The sequence below is a fragment of the Schistocerca cancellata genome, chromosome 4, assembly GCF_023864275.1.
Source record: "Schistocerca cancellata isolate TAMUIC-IGC-003103 chromosome 4, iqSchCanc2.1, whole genome shotgun sequence".
Taxonomy (NCBI): domain Eukaryota; kingdom Metazoa; phylum Arthropoda; class Insecta; order Orthoptera; family Acrididae; genus Schistocerca; species Schistocerca cancellata.
This window is the reverse complement of record NC_064629.1, coordinates 593,739,283-593,758,080: the sequence shown is the minus strand read 5'-3', so window position 1 is coordinate 593,758,080 and position 18,798 is coordinate 593,739,283. Positions and strand designations below refer to the sequence as shown.

The following is an 18,798-nucleotide window of genomic DNA, read 5'->3' as shown; positions in this document are numbered from 1 at the left end:
AATGTGTGTGTACTTTGGATTTTATAGCTCACCTTAGAATACATAATTTGTGATTTTAATTTAACAAGGGGGCATGTTGTTCTAAATTTTATTGTTGTTACTGTAATTACAAAAGTCAAAATGAAGTTGTCTGTTTGTGTTTACTTATTATACTGTTTAAATATATGTGGACTTCCTAGCAAGCAAATGGCTTGTTACAGAAAATGAAGATGACAATCATGGCGTGAGTGGCAGTTGTGGCAGTAGAAGCAGTAGTAGCAGTAGCACAAGCAGCAGCAGTAGCAGCAGCAGCAGCGGCAGTGGGAGCAGCAGCAGATGCGATGTGTCAGCACCAGAAACTGGGCGGCGCAGGGGAAGGCACGCTACACTTAGACGCAGGGACATCAAGGATACAGGTCTGATTGCTTCTGTCAATTTGTTTGGCTTATTGTTTATGAATATAATGTAATTACTTCACTTGCATTGCTGATCACTAGTCATTTTTAATTTCTGTATTATTAATTTATTACTAGATCTGTCATGACTGGACAGACAGTGTCAAAATTATGTACATACATATGTATGAGTTTTTACTGTTTCTTGTATAACATATGAAGAAAATTGTTCACAGTGATAGGGAAACAATATTATTTAGTTGAATCACTGGTGAAAAATTCTTCAATGGAGTATAAAGGGTGCTGTTTAAAGTCGTGCAATTTTCCTTTTGAATGTTTCTGGTAGCACACAGTGCACTTTTCCAGGCAGCATTTTGAATATTGTTAGAGCAAGTGTTGGAAAACTACCTTGCATTCCAAACAATTGGCATCTTGATATTTCAACATTTCTCTTGTTGCAGATGTCATAAGTATGTATTTCTTGCCTCATGCTGAAAGTCCCTTGGTTTAGTCTTACACTGATGAGGCATGAACACAAATAATGCCTGAAAATGGTCATTATTCCTAACTGTGTAAATATAAGCTTGCAGTGCTCCAGTCTTTTGTGTGAAGTGTTGATCATGAAAGTGTGCCCCCCCCCCTGCCCCCTCCTCTTCCTTTTAGTATTAACATGTCCTTGCAACCTAAAGTGTGTCCCCATAACAGCAGGTCATAATTAATGTGCTATGAAATAGTGCATAATACAATGCTATAAGGTACTGGTCAGTTAATAAACCCTTTAGCTTCCTTAGGAGGTATATTACATGGGAAAGCTTGGAGCACACATACATTGTGCGCTCATTGATTGGTAGGTTGCTGTCAGTCATGAATCCCAGCAGTTTGACAGCCTCCATATTATTCTGGCATCCAACATTGCTGAGGCTGCGTGACTTGTGTGGTGTCTTTTTTTCTTAATTCATTTTCATTTGGTTTTTGATAAACTACCCTTCGATGTTTTCAAAGAGAGCTTGTAGAGCTTCTGGAGCAGTTTTTCCTTTGGCAAAAAGGATGGTGTCATCAGCAAACTGTAACATGTGGTTGTTACAACCTATATCATTGACATTAATAATAAACAGGAGAGGTCCTGTGATGGATCCCTGGTGTATGCCATGCTCATGTTTCTGTTCATGAGAGATTGCTCTATGGGCTGATACTACCTGCCTTCAGTTTTCAAGATAAGACTAAAGAGTTGCCAGAACATCACCTCCAGTACCATAACACTTCAGCTTATTAAGCAATATCTTGTGCGAGATGCATTCAAATGTGTTGCTAAGATCACAGAGTGTCAGTGCCACACACTGTCTTCATTGACTTTCCTTTGTGAAAACTGTGCTGTTTCCTGGAAGAGGTCATTGCCTCCAAAATAATTTAGTATCTGGTGTTTCATCACAGAGCCCGTAACTTTAGCTATAATTGAAATTATTGGAATTAGTCTGAAACAGGACACTTCACACGGGTAGTCTTTTATTTAGACTGCGTCTACATCCACATCTACATATATATACTCTGCTAGCCACCAAGTGGTGTGTGGCGGAGGGCACAATTCGTGCCAAAATCATTCTCCTCCCCCCCCACCCCCCCACCCCTCTCTGTTTCCCTCGTGGATTGTGCGAGGGAGAAATGACTGTCTGAACATCTCAGTACGAGCTCTTATTTCCCTTATCTTTGAATTGTGATCATTGCACGATTTGAAAGTTGGTGGTAATAATATATGCTCTACATCCTCGGTGAAGATCGGATTTTGGAATTTAGTGAGCAGCCCCTTCTGTTTAGTGCGCCGTCTATCTGCAAGTGTGTCCCACTTCAAACCTTCTATGATATTTGTAACGCCCTCGTGATGGCTAAATGTACCAGTCACAAATCCACAAATCTTCCTGCTCTTCTTTGGACCTTCTCAATCTCTTGAATCGGACCCAACTGATACAGGTCCCATACAGACGAACAATACTCTAAGACTGGACGAACTAACGTATTGTAAGCTATTTCCTTTGTTGAAGGACTGCATCGCTTCAGGATTCTACCAATAAACTGCAATCTAGAGTTCGCCTTACCTATTACTTGTGTAATTTGATCATTCCATTTGAGATCATTTTGAAAGACGGACATTACTGCTTCCAAAGGCTGGGCATTTATTTTGTACTCGTACATTAATGGGGATTTTTGCCTTGTTATATGCAGTAGGTTACACTTACTATTATTGAGAGATAACTGCCAGTCATTACACCACGCATTTATTTTCTGCAAATCCTCATTGATTTGTTCACAACTTTAGTGTGGTACTACTTTCCCGTAGACTACAGCATCATTGGCAAATATTCTCAGGCAGCTGTCAATACCATCAACCAGATCATTTATGTAAATCGTAAAAAGCAGAGGACCTATCGCGCTTCCCTGGGGCACACTTGAAGTTACGCTTGTTTCTGTTGAAGTAACCCCATTTAGGATGACATACTGCTCCCTGTCTGTTAGAAAAATTTCTATCCAACCGCATATGTCATCAAATTTCATTCTTAAAGTTTGGAACACACATTTAAATGAGTCATTGGCCCCCGTTTCTGCTGCAAATTTACAAGAGACAGTGCTGCTTTAGGGTTATTTAGTCTGTCTTATTTAATAATCCTTCTTCTGAATGTTTAATTTGAATGCCATGTACTCATTGCAATTTACTCTTACTCTTCATGTTGAGTTCCATTACTGATGTCCTGTGAACTGCAGTCATTGGTTCAACTACTCTTGACACTATAATCACAACTATTGAGGTCGGTGATAAGTGTTTACATCATCCCTTGTTGGGTGTTCGTTGACCACTAACAGCGCATAACTGTTTATTAAGCTCATAAAGACCCCTCTCCAAAGTTACCACATTGTGAATGGTACACAGAGTAACAACGAGATCAATGCTTGTTAATACTTTGCGTACACTGACACACCACCACAGGTTGTTGTAATTAGATACCATGCATTTACCATATCCAAATATTCAACAGATCTGTAATAATAATCTTCTGCCTCACTGAGCCAGTGCTCACAGATACATAAAACATTTGATTTAACTTCTTCTATAAAGAATCACGAGAAGTCTACCTTTGGTTCATAAACACTGCACATTAACACTTGTTATAACTAATGACATATTACTGTCAGCACCAACATCTTTTCTGTGGGATAATCAGTGGCTCTGATTTTCAATTTTATAGGGGCACTGGTTAATCTTCGGAATAAAAAATGCCTTATTAAAACATTCTTGGGTCATATAACAGTGTCAATTTGCCTGTTCTTTAGATGAAAGTAGACACCAATCTAGAAACTGCTATTTACACTGTTGGTTTCTAGTTTCTGTACTTGAAATTTGCTATAACCTCAAAACATTTTCTTCACGTTTTCAGTTGTGCATTTTTTCACTTTTCCTAAATGGAGGTATGCCCTTTTCTCTCTGTGTAGCACTCCTTGCTCACCACTAGTGCTTATTCTCAGATTTTTTTTCTGTTTCTGACAGATACCATGGCAGATGCTACAACTATTGGTGGTTCTTTCTCAACAGGAAGCTGAAGCACAGCCTTATATGGCATTTTTGGTTCTACACATACATTCTGCCATAGCAGATGGGGTTTACTTATCACTAAAATGAGCAGTTCTTTTCCTATAATGTATCTCATGTCATTCTGTATTTCTAACAGGTGAAAGTTTCACTTCTGAAAGACTAAAATCATTACTGCTACCAGTTTTTTAAAAAAGCAGTATTAGTCACACATTGATTGAACTTTGTAACACGCAGCTCTGGTACAAATATTCAGACTCAGTAACGAGCTGTTGATCTGCATTTAAGCATTTAGTGGGACCACTTTGAACAGTTAATTACTTTTCTGCACTTTTCCACTTATTTCAAGAGATGGCTTTGTCAGATGTGACACTAGCTTTTCTAAACTATAATTTTTAGTGATCACTGTAGAGTTGCATCCTCATTTCCAAATTATCTTTCATTATATGAGTCAATTTTTAACTAAATTTTCAACTGACTCTGTTTATTCCAAATGATTTTTTTGTGTTAGTTACATTAGAAGCATTGTTTTCTGCTTCCAGTAGTGGTTGCAAGGTGATTTTCATGATTTGTCTTGTGTAACAAAACTTTTATGCTCACTATACTTTGTAACATTGTCGCCTGTCTTCACTATTTCATTGTTAATGTACTTGGCTACACATAGACTCTTGATGTTTCACTGCAGATGCTACTTCTCAAAGTTCAGTTTGTTACCTAGCTTCACATGCATCACAGCAGAACTTAATCCATTCTTTTGAACTATTTACCAAGCGAACTTTGATGTTATTAAGGTAACTCAATCACTGTGAAAAAAGTTTCCACACCGTAGTCCACAAATCACACTGTCGTTTGTGTTTTTTTTAGTTCATTGAATGTTTCACATTCTGGTAACTGGAACCAACTCCATCTTAAAAAGAGGGACTTGTTGTAGTAAACTTGTGTGGCTTTTTCTATTCTTCTTCTCCTCTCTCTCTCTCTCTCTCTCTCTCTCTCTCTCTCTCTTTCCCCCCCCCCTCTCCCCCCCCACCAGAGAGATTTTGCCTGAATAGTTATGGGAAAGCAAAGGCTTCTCTTGGTCTGGTTGGGTAGTGATGTGGGCCACGCAAATGCCCAACGGGCAGGAAATTTATAGATGGACATTTGCCCAAAGCAATTTGAAATGCCCAGAATCTCGACATTTATAAAAAAGGACTTTTTAAAGCTTTTACTCCCGAATCTGTAATTTACCAATAAAAATAAGGGATGAGATGATACTCCTGATATTGAAAGTTAATAAATATTTGTGCTTAAACATATGTATATGATTCACTGCCTTTATTGCTAAGGAAAAAAGAGAGAAGCTCTTCTTTTATTTCATTTTTTTTATTACTCTCCATTCTGTAGTAGGTTTGTGCTTGGCTTCCATGGGGCCCCAGCCTTTGCAGCATCTTTTCCCTTCTGTGCTGCATGTCTGTCCTCTTGCTATTCTTTTTCCCTTTCCCTGGGGATCATGTGTGGAATGTTGTAGGAAATGTGTTCTGCATATTCAGTCGTCGATATCAGAACAATCTCTCCACTGTCTTCCATGCTTTCTTTCTTTCTTTCATTCCCCTTCTCCTATCCTTACTCTGCTTCAACATTTGAGGTTCCTCTTTTTTTTTCCTTCCTCCCTGTGCGCTCCTGAAGGCCAGCCCACATCTCTGAAGCATAACAGGTGACTGGGCAATGCGTACTTCCCAGCCCCATGTTGACATGGTTCACACATACCCCCTGGTACTTCTTGCCTGAGCTGCTACCTTCCTAAATTGTCGATTGGTCCTTCTGTCAGGTGACTGGGAGTTGTGACCTGAGGTGTGAACAATAACCTAAGGTGGGTGCACCCCTTTCTGAGGGGAGCCCCCCAGTTGGAAGGAGCATGCCATTGGAGATGCTGGCAAGGGGAATTTTTCTCGCAATGAGCCAATTATCTTTTTTTCACCGTCAGTGTCCACCAAACGTAAATGGAATGAGGCTAACTATTCAGCCCCTCCCCCTCCCCCCCCCCCTCCCCCCAAAGTTGCAGCATGATTACTCATGGTTTCTCGTACTGAAGACAGTCAATCCTTTGCTATTGTAAATCCAGTTATTATTCAGAAAGGTGTTGTTGCAATTGCTGGCTCCCATGAAATCCTGCTCTCGTTTACAAAATGACACTTTGCTTTTGGAGACTACTTCCAGTTCTCAAGCACAACTGCTTGCAGCTTCGCTGCTCCACCACTATCCTGTTTGTGTCAAGGCCCATCGAACGATGAATTCTTCCCGTGGCGTTATTTACACTAGGCTACTCGGTGGTCCAACTTAGGCAGAAATCAAAACGCACCTCTCTGATCAGGGTGTCAGTGCAGTCCATTGGGCGATGAAAAAAGTAGATGCATCCTTAGTGCCCACACACACACTCTTTAGCCACTGTTGAAAGAGTAGTTCTTCTGTCACGTTATCATTTCAAGCACACTCAAACGTCCTGTCAAAACTTGGCCAAATGTGTAACCTGTGGTAGGGATGCTCATAAGGTCAATTGTCTACCTCCTCCTTCCCACTGTATAAACTACTGTGGTGACCATGCTGCCTCCTCCAGAGATTGTCCCATGTATCTTGATGAGTGGGCTATCTGGGAGATACGGGTGAAGGAAAAAGTGTGTCACCTGGTCGCTCGCAAGTTATTGGTTAGTTGGAAACCCTGTGTTCTACCATCTGGCACCTACAGTACTGTTCTTGCTACATCTTGCTCCAAGAAGTCAAACAACCACATATGGTCTTCTCCTTCACTGACTCTGAGATCCTCTTCAGTGATGTCACCACAAGATACCCTTGCCTGGCCAACCTCCATGTCGCTGGCGCGCACCACCAGCAATTTTTCTGCCCTGAACTCTGCTGACAGACAGAACAAGACGGAACAGGATCCTCCACCCTCTGTGACCTGTAGCATTGAGTCTTCGAAAGCTGGCACTCGGCAGCCACTGAGGTGACACCCCTTCATTTTTTTCGTCATCATGACTCTCCTACAATGGGATGTTCATGGCTTTCGATCCAACAAAGGGGACTTATCACTGCTCTTAGAATTGCAGCGTCCCCTTGGGCTCTGACACCAGGAAACAAAATTCCATCCTCACGACCACTTGGAGCCCTTGGTATTTCTTCCCGGTCTGCTTTGAACCTCCTTCCACCCCCCCCCCCCCCCCCCCCCCTTCCTCGAGGATGCCATTCCATCTCATGGGCGAGTTGTGATGCTCATCTGGGATGATGATCATACTCGACCCATCTCCCTGACTATCCGGCTCCAAGCTGTTGCAGTCTGCTTTTTCCTTTCTCACTTGACCTTTTCCCTTTGTACCGTTTACATCCCTTTGTCATTTGATGTCACCAGGGCAGATACCTCCAGCTTATTGGGTAACTCCCTCCCCCCTTTCTGCACCATTCACTTTGGGGCTTGCCTTGAACCTGTCTGAGAAGTGGTGACCTTCTCAGTCACCGTACCCTCATCAGCGCATTTGGGAGGACGACGGTTAAATCTCGTCTCCAGCCATCCTGATTTAGGTTTTCCGTGATTTCCCTAAATCGTTTCAGGCAAATGCCGGGATGGTTCCTTTGAAAGGGCACGGCCGATTTCCTTCCCCATCCTTCCCTAACCCGAGCTTGCGCTCCGTCTCTAATGACCTCGTTGTCGACAGGACGTTAAACAACACTAACCTAACCCTCATCAGCCTTAACATGGGAGCACCCATGGTCCTTTCAGACTACACGCAAACCTATTTCCCCCGCAACACACACACACACACACACACACACACACACACACACACACACACACACACACACACACACACACACACACGCGTCCGCCGCTCGTGGTCTCGCGGTAGCGTTCTCGCTTCCCGAGCATGGGGTCCCGGGTTCGATTCCCGGCGGGGTCAGGGATTTTCACCTGCCTCGAGATGACTGGGTGTTTGTGTTGTCCTCATCATTTCATCATCATCCAGGAAAGTGGCAAAATTGGACTGAGCTAAGGTTGGGAAATTGTACGGGCGCTGATAACCACGCAGTTGAGCGCCCCACAAACCAAACATCATCACACACACACACACACACACACACACACACACAGTGCTCTCTGAATTTTTAACCATCATCCTATGATGGCAAACTGCATTCATTATAAATAGTTGCGTGCCAATGTCGTTGTTTTCTTTGGGATAGCAATAAAGCTAGCTGGATTTCATTCACAGGTACTTTCAACAGTTCCACTCCTCCTTCCATTGTGTGGGCCAGCCTCCAATGGCTCTCTGGGACCAATGTTCTTTCACCAATTTTCCTTCTGACACCTATTGTTATCTCCAACACCTTGGGCTGTCATTTTGCAGAGATTTTGAGTTTCTCCCACTATCACCTTGCCTTTCTCCATTGGAAACAAGTGGTGGAGACTCGGGCGATACCCTTACCCTCTCAGGATCTCGAGCACTACAATGCCGCCTTTACTATAAGGGAGCTAGATCATGCTCTCACTTCATCCCGATACTCTGTCCCAGGGCCAGACGATGTTCACATTCAGATGTTGCAGCACCTTTCTTTTTTGTTTCATGTACAATAGCATCAGGGCAGAGGACATGTTTCCCAGATGCTGACGTGAAGCCACTGTTATACCCATACCTGTACCTAAGCCCAGTAAGGAGAAACACCAAACCTCCCCATTTCTCTCACCAGCAAAGTGATGGAATTTATGATTCGTACCCAGCTGGTATGGTGGCTTGAGCCTCGCAATTTGCTAACCACTGCACAGAGTGGATTTAGAGTGCGCTGTTCTGCTTTGACCATCTCGTCTCTTTGTTCACCCCTGTCATGAATGGTTTTCTGCAGAAATCCCAGACTGTGGCTGTGTTTATCGATTTGGAGAAAGCGTATGACACCTGTTGGAGTACTGGTATCACCCATTCTCTCTACACATGGGGCTTCTGTGGCCGCATGCCCCGTTTCCTTCAGGAAGTTTTAAGACAGTATTTTCCAGGTACATGTGGGTTCTGCCTTGTTGGACACATCTATCCAGGAAAACGGTGTGCCTCAGGGTTCCATCCTGAGCACTGTTCTCTTTGCTATTGTCATTAACCCTATAATGGCCTGTGTCTTGCTGGGAATCTCCAGCTCCCTTTTTAATGACGATTTTGCCATCTATTGAAGCTCTCCATGGACTTGTCTCATTGAGCAGCATCTTCAGTGATGTCTCGGTTGTCTTTACTCGTGGAGCATCGACAATGGCTTGGGCTTTTTTACTGACAAAACCGTTCATTTGAATTTCTGGTGGCACCATTGGTTTCTTCCACCGTCTCTACATCTTGGGCCTGTTACTCTTCCGTTCATTGAAACTACAAAATTTGCGAGGCTCATGCTCAATAGGAAATTTTCTTGGTCCTCTCATGTGTCTTACCTGGCAACCTGCTGCGTGCAATCCCTCAGTGTCCTGTGTGTCCTCAGTGGTACTTTCTGGGGAGCAGATCAAACTACTTTCTTCCATTTGTACTGGTCCCTTGTCTGTTCAAAACTAAACTATGGTTGTTTTGTTTATGCACTGTGGCTGTGGCTCTGAGCACTATGGGACTCAACTTCTGAGGTCATCAGTCCCCTAGAACTTAGAACTGCTTAAACCTAACCACCCTAAGGACATCACACACATCCATGCACAAGGGAGGATTCGAACCTGCGACCGTAGTGGTCGCGCAGTTCCAAACTGTAGTGCCTAGAACTGATCAGCCACCCCAGCCGGCTCGTTTATGCATCTGCACATCCGTCCCTCTTACGCTGTCTCAATACTATCCACCATCATGACATCCGTTTCGCCACCGGCGTCTTTTACGCTAGCCCAGTTGATAGTTGCAGAAGCTTCCAAATTACCGCTGTCCTACTGCCATGACTTTCTCCTCAGCAGATACGTATGCCGTTTGTCTGCTATCCGTCACCATCCATCCCATGCCTCTTTCTTCTATGACTCCTTTGATCTCAATTATAGGATGCGTCCCTCTTCTGTTACCTCCTGGAGTTCGCTTTCTGCTCTTGCTCCGGGAACTTCATGCTACCCTGCCACTCTTCCAATGGATGTGAACCCCTCACCATCTTGGCTTCATGCAGTGGCCCGTGTTCACCTTGGCCTGCATTCTCTTTCTAAGGCTGCCACTCCAACCTTGCTCTATCACCTTCAGTTTCATGACCTTCGTGATAGTACCTTTGTGCACACTGATGGCTCTGACTGACTGTGGTGTCTTCTGTGCCTTCGTCATTGGTACATTCAATTTTTCAGTATTGGCTTCCGTGACACTGCTCAGTATTTACAGCAGAGTTCTTCACCCTGAATCAGGCCACACAGTACACCTGGCAACACAGGCTTTTCAATTGCATCATCTGCTCCAGCTCTCTGTGCCCTTCAAAGCCTCTGTGTGCTGTACACTGTCCATACCTTAGTGCAACAGGTCCAGGAAAGCTGTCACTTACTCATTCATGATGGAGCCATTGTGATGATTATGTGGGTTCGTGGTCATGTGGGTCAGACAGGAAACGAGGCCACTTACTCTGCTGCCAAAGCTGCAATCCTCGTACCTCAGCCCACTGGTTCTTACATGCCCTCCGATGATCTCTGTGTTGCCATCTGTCAGCAGGCTGGTGTCACTTTGGCATTGCCACTAGTCATCCTTTCATGGGAACAAGCTCAGAGTTATTAAACCTCTCCCAGTGTCTTGGTCGACCTCCTCTCGGCCCTCATGCTGTGAGGAGATCATTTTAGCTACGTTGCATATAGGACACACTCTTTTTAGCCATCACCATTTGTTAAGTGGTGCTCCCCCACCACTTTGTGCTCATTGCCCTCAACCTTAGACAGTTCGCCATGTCCTGATGGAATGCCCCTTTTTTTAACCACTTACGTTCTCATTTATGCTTGCTGTTTGAGTTACTGGCCATTTTAGCAAAGGGTGCACGGGCTCTTCAACCACATTTCACTTAGTAACCCATCATAGCAATATGGCGAAGGGCATTTAATCTTTAGCTCGGGACCTACGTTTCTGTGTATGGCATACTTTATAGACTTTCCTCCATGTCCCTCTTTTTAGCTGTCTTCTCTCCCATCAGTTGGGATTAATGTGCAGTAGTTTTTAACTCCTCTTTGTCTTGCATGTTCTACTGTCCCAACATAGGCGCATATGATCCTAGTTGCTTTTGCACACTTAAAAAAAGAAAAACTGTTGTGGGTTGGCAGGAGAGCCAACACCGGGTACTAGAGGAAGCCGAAAGGCACGTGTTTTAGCTCACGCAGGCTGGCATGAGGTCTGGAACAGGGCAAGGAAATTAGACTTTAGAAAAACGGACGTAGCTGGTGGAATACTTAACTTTAATCCATTAATGATGAGCGTCGCTCTACACTGTACATAATTCAGTATCAATAGTAACTGGTAATGGTGCCTTGCTAGGTCGTAGCAAATGACGTAGCTGAGGGCTATGCTAACTATCGTCTCAGCAAATGAGAGCGTATTTTGTCAGTGAACCATCGCTAGCAAATTCGGTTGTACAACTGGGGCGAGTGCTAGGAAGTCTCTCTAGACCTGCCGTGTGGCGGCCCTCGGTCTGCAATTACTGATAGTGGCGACACGCGGGTCCGACGTATACTAACAGACCGCGGCCGATTTAAAGGCTACCACCTAACAAGTGTGGTGTCTGGCGGTGACACCACAAAAACCATTCTCTCTCTCTCTCTCTCTCTCTCTCTCTCTCTCTCTCTCTCTCTCTCTCAACTTCATTACCCAACCACTAAAAAGTGTCCAGGCATTTTACACGACTAGGGCTGGGCAATACTGAAAGTAATTTGTTATTATAAATTTGAGTGTACTTCAGTGGCCACAGTTTGGCCGATTGTGAAATGTTATGTGTTATAAGGATTAGTTGTTGAATTGCAACCTTTAGGGCACCTGCAGTGGTTGGCATGTTTAGGATGTTAGGGTGTGCAGTGTCCTGAGTGTATTTGTGTATCCCTAGCTTGCTGGTGGGATGTGCATGGGATGCAATGGTCAAATTTTTAACACTCCTAGTGGCTTGGGTAGACAACAAGATAGTATTAATGCTTAACCAGTCAAAGATGCTGGAGAAGGCATGCTTCCTGATCAGCCCTCAAATAAAATTGTCAAATATAACAATACAGCCCTTCTAGGTGGGAGGAAGGTAGCATTAAAAGTAAGTATCCCTTGTATTATCAAAAAGTGTTAAAATGATCAGTGAGTGCCTCAAAGGCTATGAAAAGGATGCATGATTACATTTTCTGTTCAAAACTGCTATATATCTGCAGGTAGCAAGATGAATGAGAGAAAAGAAATTGGGTGACTGTCTTATTGATAGTGAACTCCAGAATTAAGACAACATTCATGAGGGTATTTTGTTGACGATATATAGGTGTAAACTCAGAATAGTAGAAAATCATCAGATTCACTGAAAAGACCTAATAAACTATCTCATTTCAGAGGAATTAAAACAAGACCATTCGAGATACTTGACGTAATGAAAGGGAATATCTTAAGGGCAAAATATGGAAAACAAACAGAAATGCCCCCTCCAATTTGATAGGAAACTGAGTGGTGATGCAGTGATCAGACAAAACAGTTCCATTTAAGAGTAGAACAACTCAGATTCCTCCTCAACCATCCAAGTGTAGGTTTTCTGCAGTTTCTCTAAATAGCTACCATGAAAAGGTCATGGCCAAATTCCTTTTCTAATCTAAGCTTGTGCTCAGTCTCCAGTGACACCTCCATTGTTGGGTCATTTAACTATAACTTTCCTTTCTTCCCTTTCTTCCCTAACTTCACAGAAACTTTGTTCAATCTCATTCAATTTATGACCATAGTGCAGAAGGATCTGAATTATATTCACACCTGAAGATACTGGATACAGTCAAATGTCAGGACTTTAGTTAGACCAGTAGTTCTATACTCAGTCACTGTACTGGGACTGATAAACATATATAGTCAGACAAAATCTCCTCGTGCTCCAAAAAACATGCGCACTTGTGCGCGCACTTAAATGCTTTCTGTATTTATATGCATGCAGATTAGCTGCTCATCTGCTTACAGAACTTGTATAACTGAAGTTTCAAAGAGTTCCGTGGTATTGTCTGTGAAATAGTTCCTTTCCCAGATAGTATCTTCAGGATCCACTTTTCAAATGAGTTTACTGTCTTTTGTGCTAAATTCTTACACCAGTGGAGCAAATGATGTATGACAAAGGCATTAAATTACTCATGTTTTTGGAACTACCTACTCCTGGGCAGTATACCGTGCACTAATATGTAGCAGATATAATTGTTCAAAAAGTTCAGGACACTTTTCATCAGTTACCGTATCTGCGAGAAATGTAGCATTCTGCTGGGCATATGGCCATGTGGGAATATAGGGGAGCAAATTAGCTGATGCAGCAGGAGACACACCTATGAAGACACTTGTAGCCGTGTATAGGTCCCCATTGGGAAATTTTCAACTATTTTTCAAAAATTTGGGTTCTTTGTTGTGCTATCTGTCAGACAGGGGAAAGCAAATTCTTGTTTGTGGGGATATCAATGTAGATTTTTCTGTAAGAGTTCGATATAAAGCTTGGCCGTGAAGTATTACTCTGTTCTTTCAATTTGATGTCAGTTATTGATTTTTTCTACTGAGGTGGTACAGGAAAGCAGCACACAGATAATGTTTTCATATACCAAGATAAATTTAATCAGATAAAAACTTATCCTGTTAAGAATGGTCTGTCTGGTCATGTTACACAGCTAATTGCAGTATATGATATAGCTCCATACAGTAATGCAAAACAGTCTTCCAAAATAATATGTTCAATTAACGATTTAACTATTCAAAATTTTAGGGAAAGCTTGCAACAGTTAGACTGGGATGAGCTGTACAGGGAACCTGATGCTAATTTAAAATTTAACCTATTTCGTGATACCTTTGTGAGTGTACTTGAAAACCGTTTCCCTAAGAAAATGGTGGAATATAATTGTAAGAAACCATGTAAGAAGCCATGGCTTACTAAAAGGATAAAAATATCTTGCAAACAGAAAAGGGAAATGCATCTTATAGCTAGGAGGAGTAATCACCCCAAAACAGTGAAACATAAAAACTACTGCACTGTATTAAGAAAAGTTATTAAAAAGTCCAGAAGTATGTGCATTGTGTCTGAGATTAGCACATCTGATGATAAAATTAAAACAATTTGGAATAATGTTAAAAGGGACACAGGGCAACCAAGAGCACACGAAGACTGTATTTCTATCAAACTTGGTGAAAAGTTTGTTAACAAGAAGTCAGAAGTAGGAAACACTTTTAATAATCATTTCTTAAGTGTTGTAGAGAAAATAGGATCCAGCATATTCATTAGAGAATTTTCATTAGAAAATGGAAGATGCAATACTTATGCAATTTGATAAAACTGAAATTCAAGCCACCTCTCCTACTGAAATTAGGAAAATAATAAATTCACTCAAAAGTAATAGTTCACATGGAATTGATGGCATTTCCAACAGAGTACTAAAAGCTTGTTCCCAACAAATACCTAGGATTCTAAGCCACATATGTAGTAGCTCACTGAAACAGAGTATTTTTACAGATATACTGAAATATGCTATTGTTAAACCATTGCATAATAAAGGAGATAGGTCTGATGCTAACAACTACTGCATAATCTCACATCTGACAGCTTTATCCAAAATTCTTGAAAAAGCAACGTATTCAAGAGTAGCATCACATATTTGTAAAAATAAAGTACTAACAAAATGTCAGTTTGGTTCTCAGAAGGACCTTTTCAACAGAAAATGCTATTTATGCTTTCACTGATCAAATATTAAATGCATTGAATAGCCAATCATCATCCATTGGGATATTTTGTGATCTCTCAAAGGCTTTTGATTGTATGAATCACGAAATTATTCTAGATAAGATCAAGTATTGTGGTATGAGTGGGACAGAGCACAAATGGTTTAATTCATATTTAACTGGAAGAATGCAGTACAGATAGTCTGCAAAAATCAGCAGTGTCTTCGACCGGGGAGGTATCGAGAACAATGTCACACAGGGTTCAGTCATGGGTCCCTTATTGTTCTTGATATATATAAATGACTTGCCACTATATATTCATGAAGATGCAAAGCTAGTGCTTTTTGCTGATGATACAAGTGTAGTAATCACACCCAACAAGCAAGAATCAGCTGAGGAAATGATAAATAATGTCTTTCAGAAAATTATCAAGTGGTTCTCTGCAAATGGACTCGCAAAATTTTGAGGAAACACAGTTCATACAATTCTGTACGGTAAATGGCATAACACCACTGATAAACATTGACTATGAATAGAAGTCTGTTGCTAAGGCAGAATATTCAAAATTTCTGGGTTTGTGCATTGATGAGAAATTTAAGTGGAAGAAACACATCGATGATCTACTGAAATAGTTAGGTTCAGCTATTTTTGCTGTGAGGGTAATTGCAAATTTTGGTGATAAACCTATCAGCAAATTAGCCTACTATAGCTTTTTTCATTCACTGCTGGCCCTTCAGAGCCCTTGTCCAGTCCCAAATTGACTTTGGGAGTGTGGTTTATGGTTCGGCAGCACCTTCAGCGTTGCATTTACTCAACCCTGTGCACCACTGCGGGGTTAGGCTAGCGACAGGAGCTTTTAGGATGAGTCCAGCAACCAGTGTACTGGTGGAGGTTGGTGTCCCTCCATTGCCGATCAGACGTGCGCAACTGCTTGCCAGTTATGCAGCACACATTCGTAGTTTCCCTGAGCAACCGAATTACCGTTTTCTTTTCCCATCTGCAACAGTCTCCCGCATTGGCAGCCCAGGTCGGGGCTAACGATTGCAGTTCGCGTGCAGTCCCTTCTCTCCGAACTGGAGTCCTTCATTTTATCACCTCTACTTGCAGTCCACTCAAGTACACCTCCATGGTATATGCCTCATCCGCAACTTCGTCTGGACCCTTCACGTGGTCCTAAGGACTCCATTAACCCTGCGGCTCTCTGCTGTCACTTCCTCCTGATTCTTGATGTGTTCCAGGGCTCTGGAGTGGTTTACACTGTAAATACATATATTCACCTACAAAATTTGTCATTAATAACCCATTCAAATTCAAAAATAACAGTGAAGTGCATACCTACAACACTAGAAGAAAGGATGATCTTTACTATTGTGGATCAAATCTCAGTTTGGCACAGAAAGGAGTGAATTATGCTGCCAAAAAAATCTTTGGTCATTTGCCAAATAGCATTAAAAGTCTGACAGATAGCCAACCAACATTTCAACATTTAAAAGCAACTTAATAGGATTCCTGAATGAGAACTATGCCTACTCAATAGATGAATATTTAGATATGAAGTAGTAACTGAAAAAAATGAATTAATTATTTTGTATAAAGAAAATTTATGTTAAAGTGACATGTTCCACATCGTTACGAAATGTCATATTCATGATCTGTGGAACAAGGATTTATGTATGTATGTATGTATGTATGTATGTATGTATGTATGTATCTAAAAACAAAGATGATGTGACTTACCAAATGAAAGCACTGGCAGGTTGACAGACACATAAACAAACACAAACATACACACAAAATTCAAGCTTTCACAACAAACGGTTGCTTCATCAGGAAAGAGGGAAGGAGAGGGAAATACAAAAGGATGTGGGTTTTAAGGGAGAGGGTAAGGAGTCATTCCAATCCCGGCAGTGGAAAAACTTGCCTTAGGGGGAAAAAGGACAGGTATACACGTGTGTGTGTGTGTGTGTGTGTGTGTGTGTGTGTGTGTGTGTGTGTGTGTGTGTGTGTGTGTGTGTGTGTGTGTCCCTTTTTCCCCCTAAGGTAAGTCTTTTCGCTCCCGGGATTGGAATGACTCAAACCCACATCCTTTCGTCTTTCCCTCTCCTTCCCTCTTTTCTGATGAAGCAACTGTTGGTTGCGAAAGCTTGAATTTTGTGTGAATGTTTGTGTTTGTTTATGTGTCTGTCAACCTGCCAGCACTTTTGTTTGGTAAGTCACATCATCTTTGTTTTTAGATATATTTTTACCACATGGAATGTTTCCCTCTCTTATGTATGTATGTATGTATGTATGTATGTATAGCTGACAGAGACAGTCATCCTGCATGAACCTGCCATGTTGTTCGAATGTTAACAAAACACAGGGTTGGATGTAAACGACCATAAGCTTAGACATTTGAAGCACCACAACATGATCATGGGTTATCTCCATCCACCCACAAAGATAAGTTATTCATCCATATCTGTGTACTGACCACACAGCTTTGTGCTCTGGCATGTGGACCTGCCTGCACATGGTACTTGTAATGTACTAATTTTGGTTTAACATTGTTTAAATAATTGTATTTTTTATTTTGATGGCAGAGCTGTCCTTAATTAAAATAAGGATTTGTCCGCTGTTTTAACTAATGACAGAATAATTATAGTATAAAATGACCTTTTATGTACTGATAGAACTTCTCCCTTTAGTTGTAGGGAAGAGTAATCAATGCCCCACAAAGTAACAAGTTAAAAAATGTAATTAGGTTCATATAGCACCAACAGACCGTGGAAGTGTGCTTCTCGTATATGACCTGTTAAGAGTTACGGTCTGGCATAAAATTTTTAAGTTGTCATTTCCTTCTTCAGTTGTTAGCAATTTCACAATCTGTGTTTGACTGGAAGATAATTGAGATTACTGGTAAACATGTATTACTGAAAAGTATCATGAAGTTTACATGTTCCTCAATCACTCAACACCTCAGTAATTTATGCTATTTCATTTACTGTGAAAGGCTATTTATTGTTTGATACTGAGTTACACTTATTTTTTTCAGCTCATGGGGTTGTCGATGATCGAATGAGAAATCCATGCACACGTTCGGGTAAACACCGATGCAGTTGTGGAGATGATGATGACTTGGATCTAGAGTCAGATTACACAAAGAATGGTCAGTGCACAACCAAAAAATTGGAGCTCAGCAACAAAGAATTGGGAGAAGTGTTAGCAGTGCTCAGGTACTATATTTTTTTAGGATTGTAATTACTTGGAATTCTTGTAGAATTGCAAAAGAAATTAATCAATGTTCATCTCTCTGTTCCCAATGAAATAATATTTGGCACATTATCTGACTTTGATCTTGCGAGATGCCTCATAATAAACTGTAGTGAAGGCAATGTTAGAAGGAACAAAAAGTGTGAGCAGGGTTCAGACCGCCATCAAAAAATATATAAGGAGCTCTGTGCCATTGGGTGGCTTCTTTCTTTCTTGCTTGTGTTTCATTTTTGTGAAGAGAATTGATTTTTTTTTTTTTTCCATCTTGAGCAAACTGAGGAATTGTTTTACGTGACATATTCTTTTGCTGTTGGTAAAGCATCCTCAGTAACAGTGATCCTGTAAACATTTAGAATACATAACCTTTCATTACTTTATACATCCAAACATGATTGCTTAAATAATTGACATAATGTATTGTTCTTTCCACATGTTATGATGATTTGTGGTTTCTCTCTTTATTGCTAGCAGAGGCTGCATGGAACTGTAGCTGCCATATAAACATAAATTTTTCAAATCCGTAGTTTAAAATAGCGATTATTGGATGTTGTTTTAGTCCTTACTTAGAACTGTTGATGTTTTTAAGCAATAACTACTGAATGTGTCATACTTTCTTCAGTTTTATTGCTTAACAGTATGCATCCTATACATGAAAATAAAAAAGAAAATAATTTTTACGTATTGATCTTATTTTTAATAATTACAGTTCTTTATCAAATTAAAAACTGCTCCCCCCCCCCCCTCTCTCTCTCTCTCT

General features: G+C 41.3%; 1 protein-coding gene across 2 annotated transcripts in view; it reads left to right on the top strand.

Moving 5' to 3' along the window:
- Positions 1-18,798, top strand: part of LOC126185198 (protein FAM214A) — a 240,625-nt gene that overhangs the window by 187,045 nt on the left and 34,782 nt on the right. For both annotated transcript variants that reach the window (XM_049928074.1, XM_049928075.1), the window contains exons 9-10: positions 201-395; positions 17,824-18,004. In XM_049928074.1, coding sequence (XP_049784031.1) covers positions 201-395; positions 17,824-18,004 — 376 coding nt within the window. The remainder of the gene's footprint in view (positions 1-200; positions 396-17,823; positions 18,005-18,798) is intronic.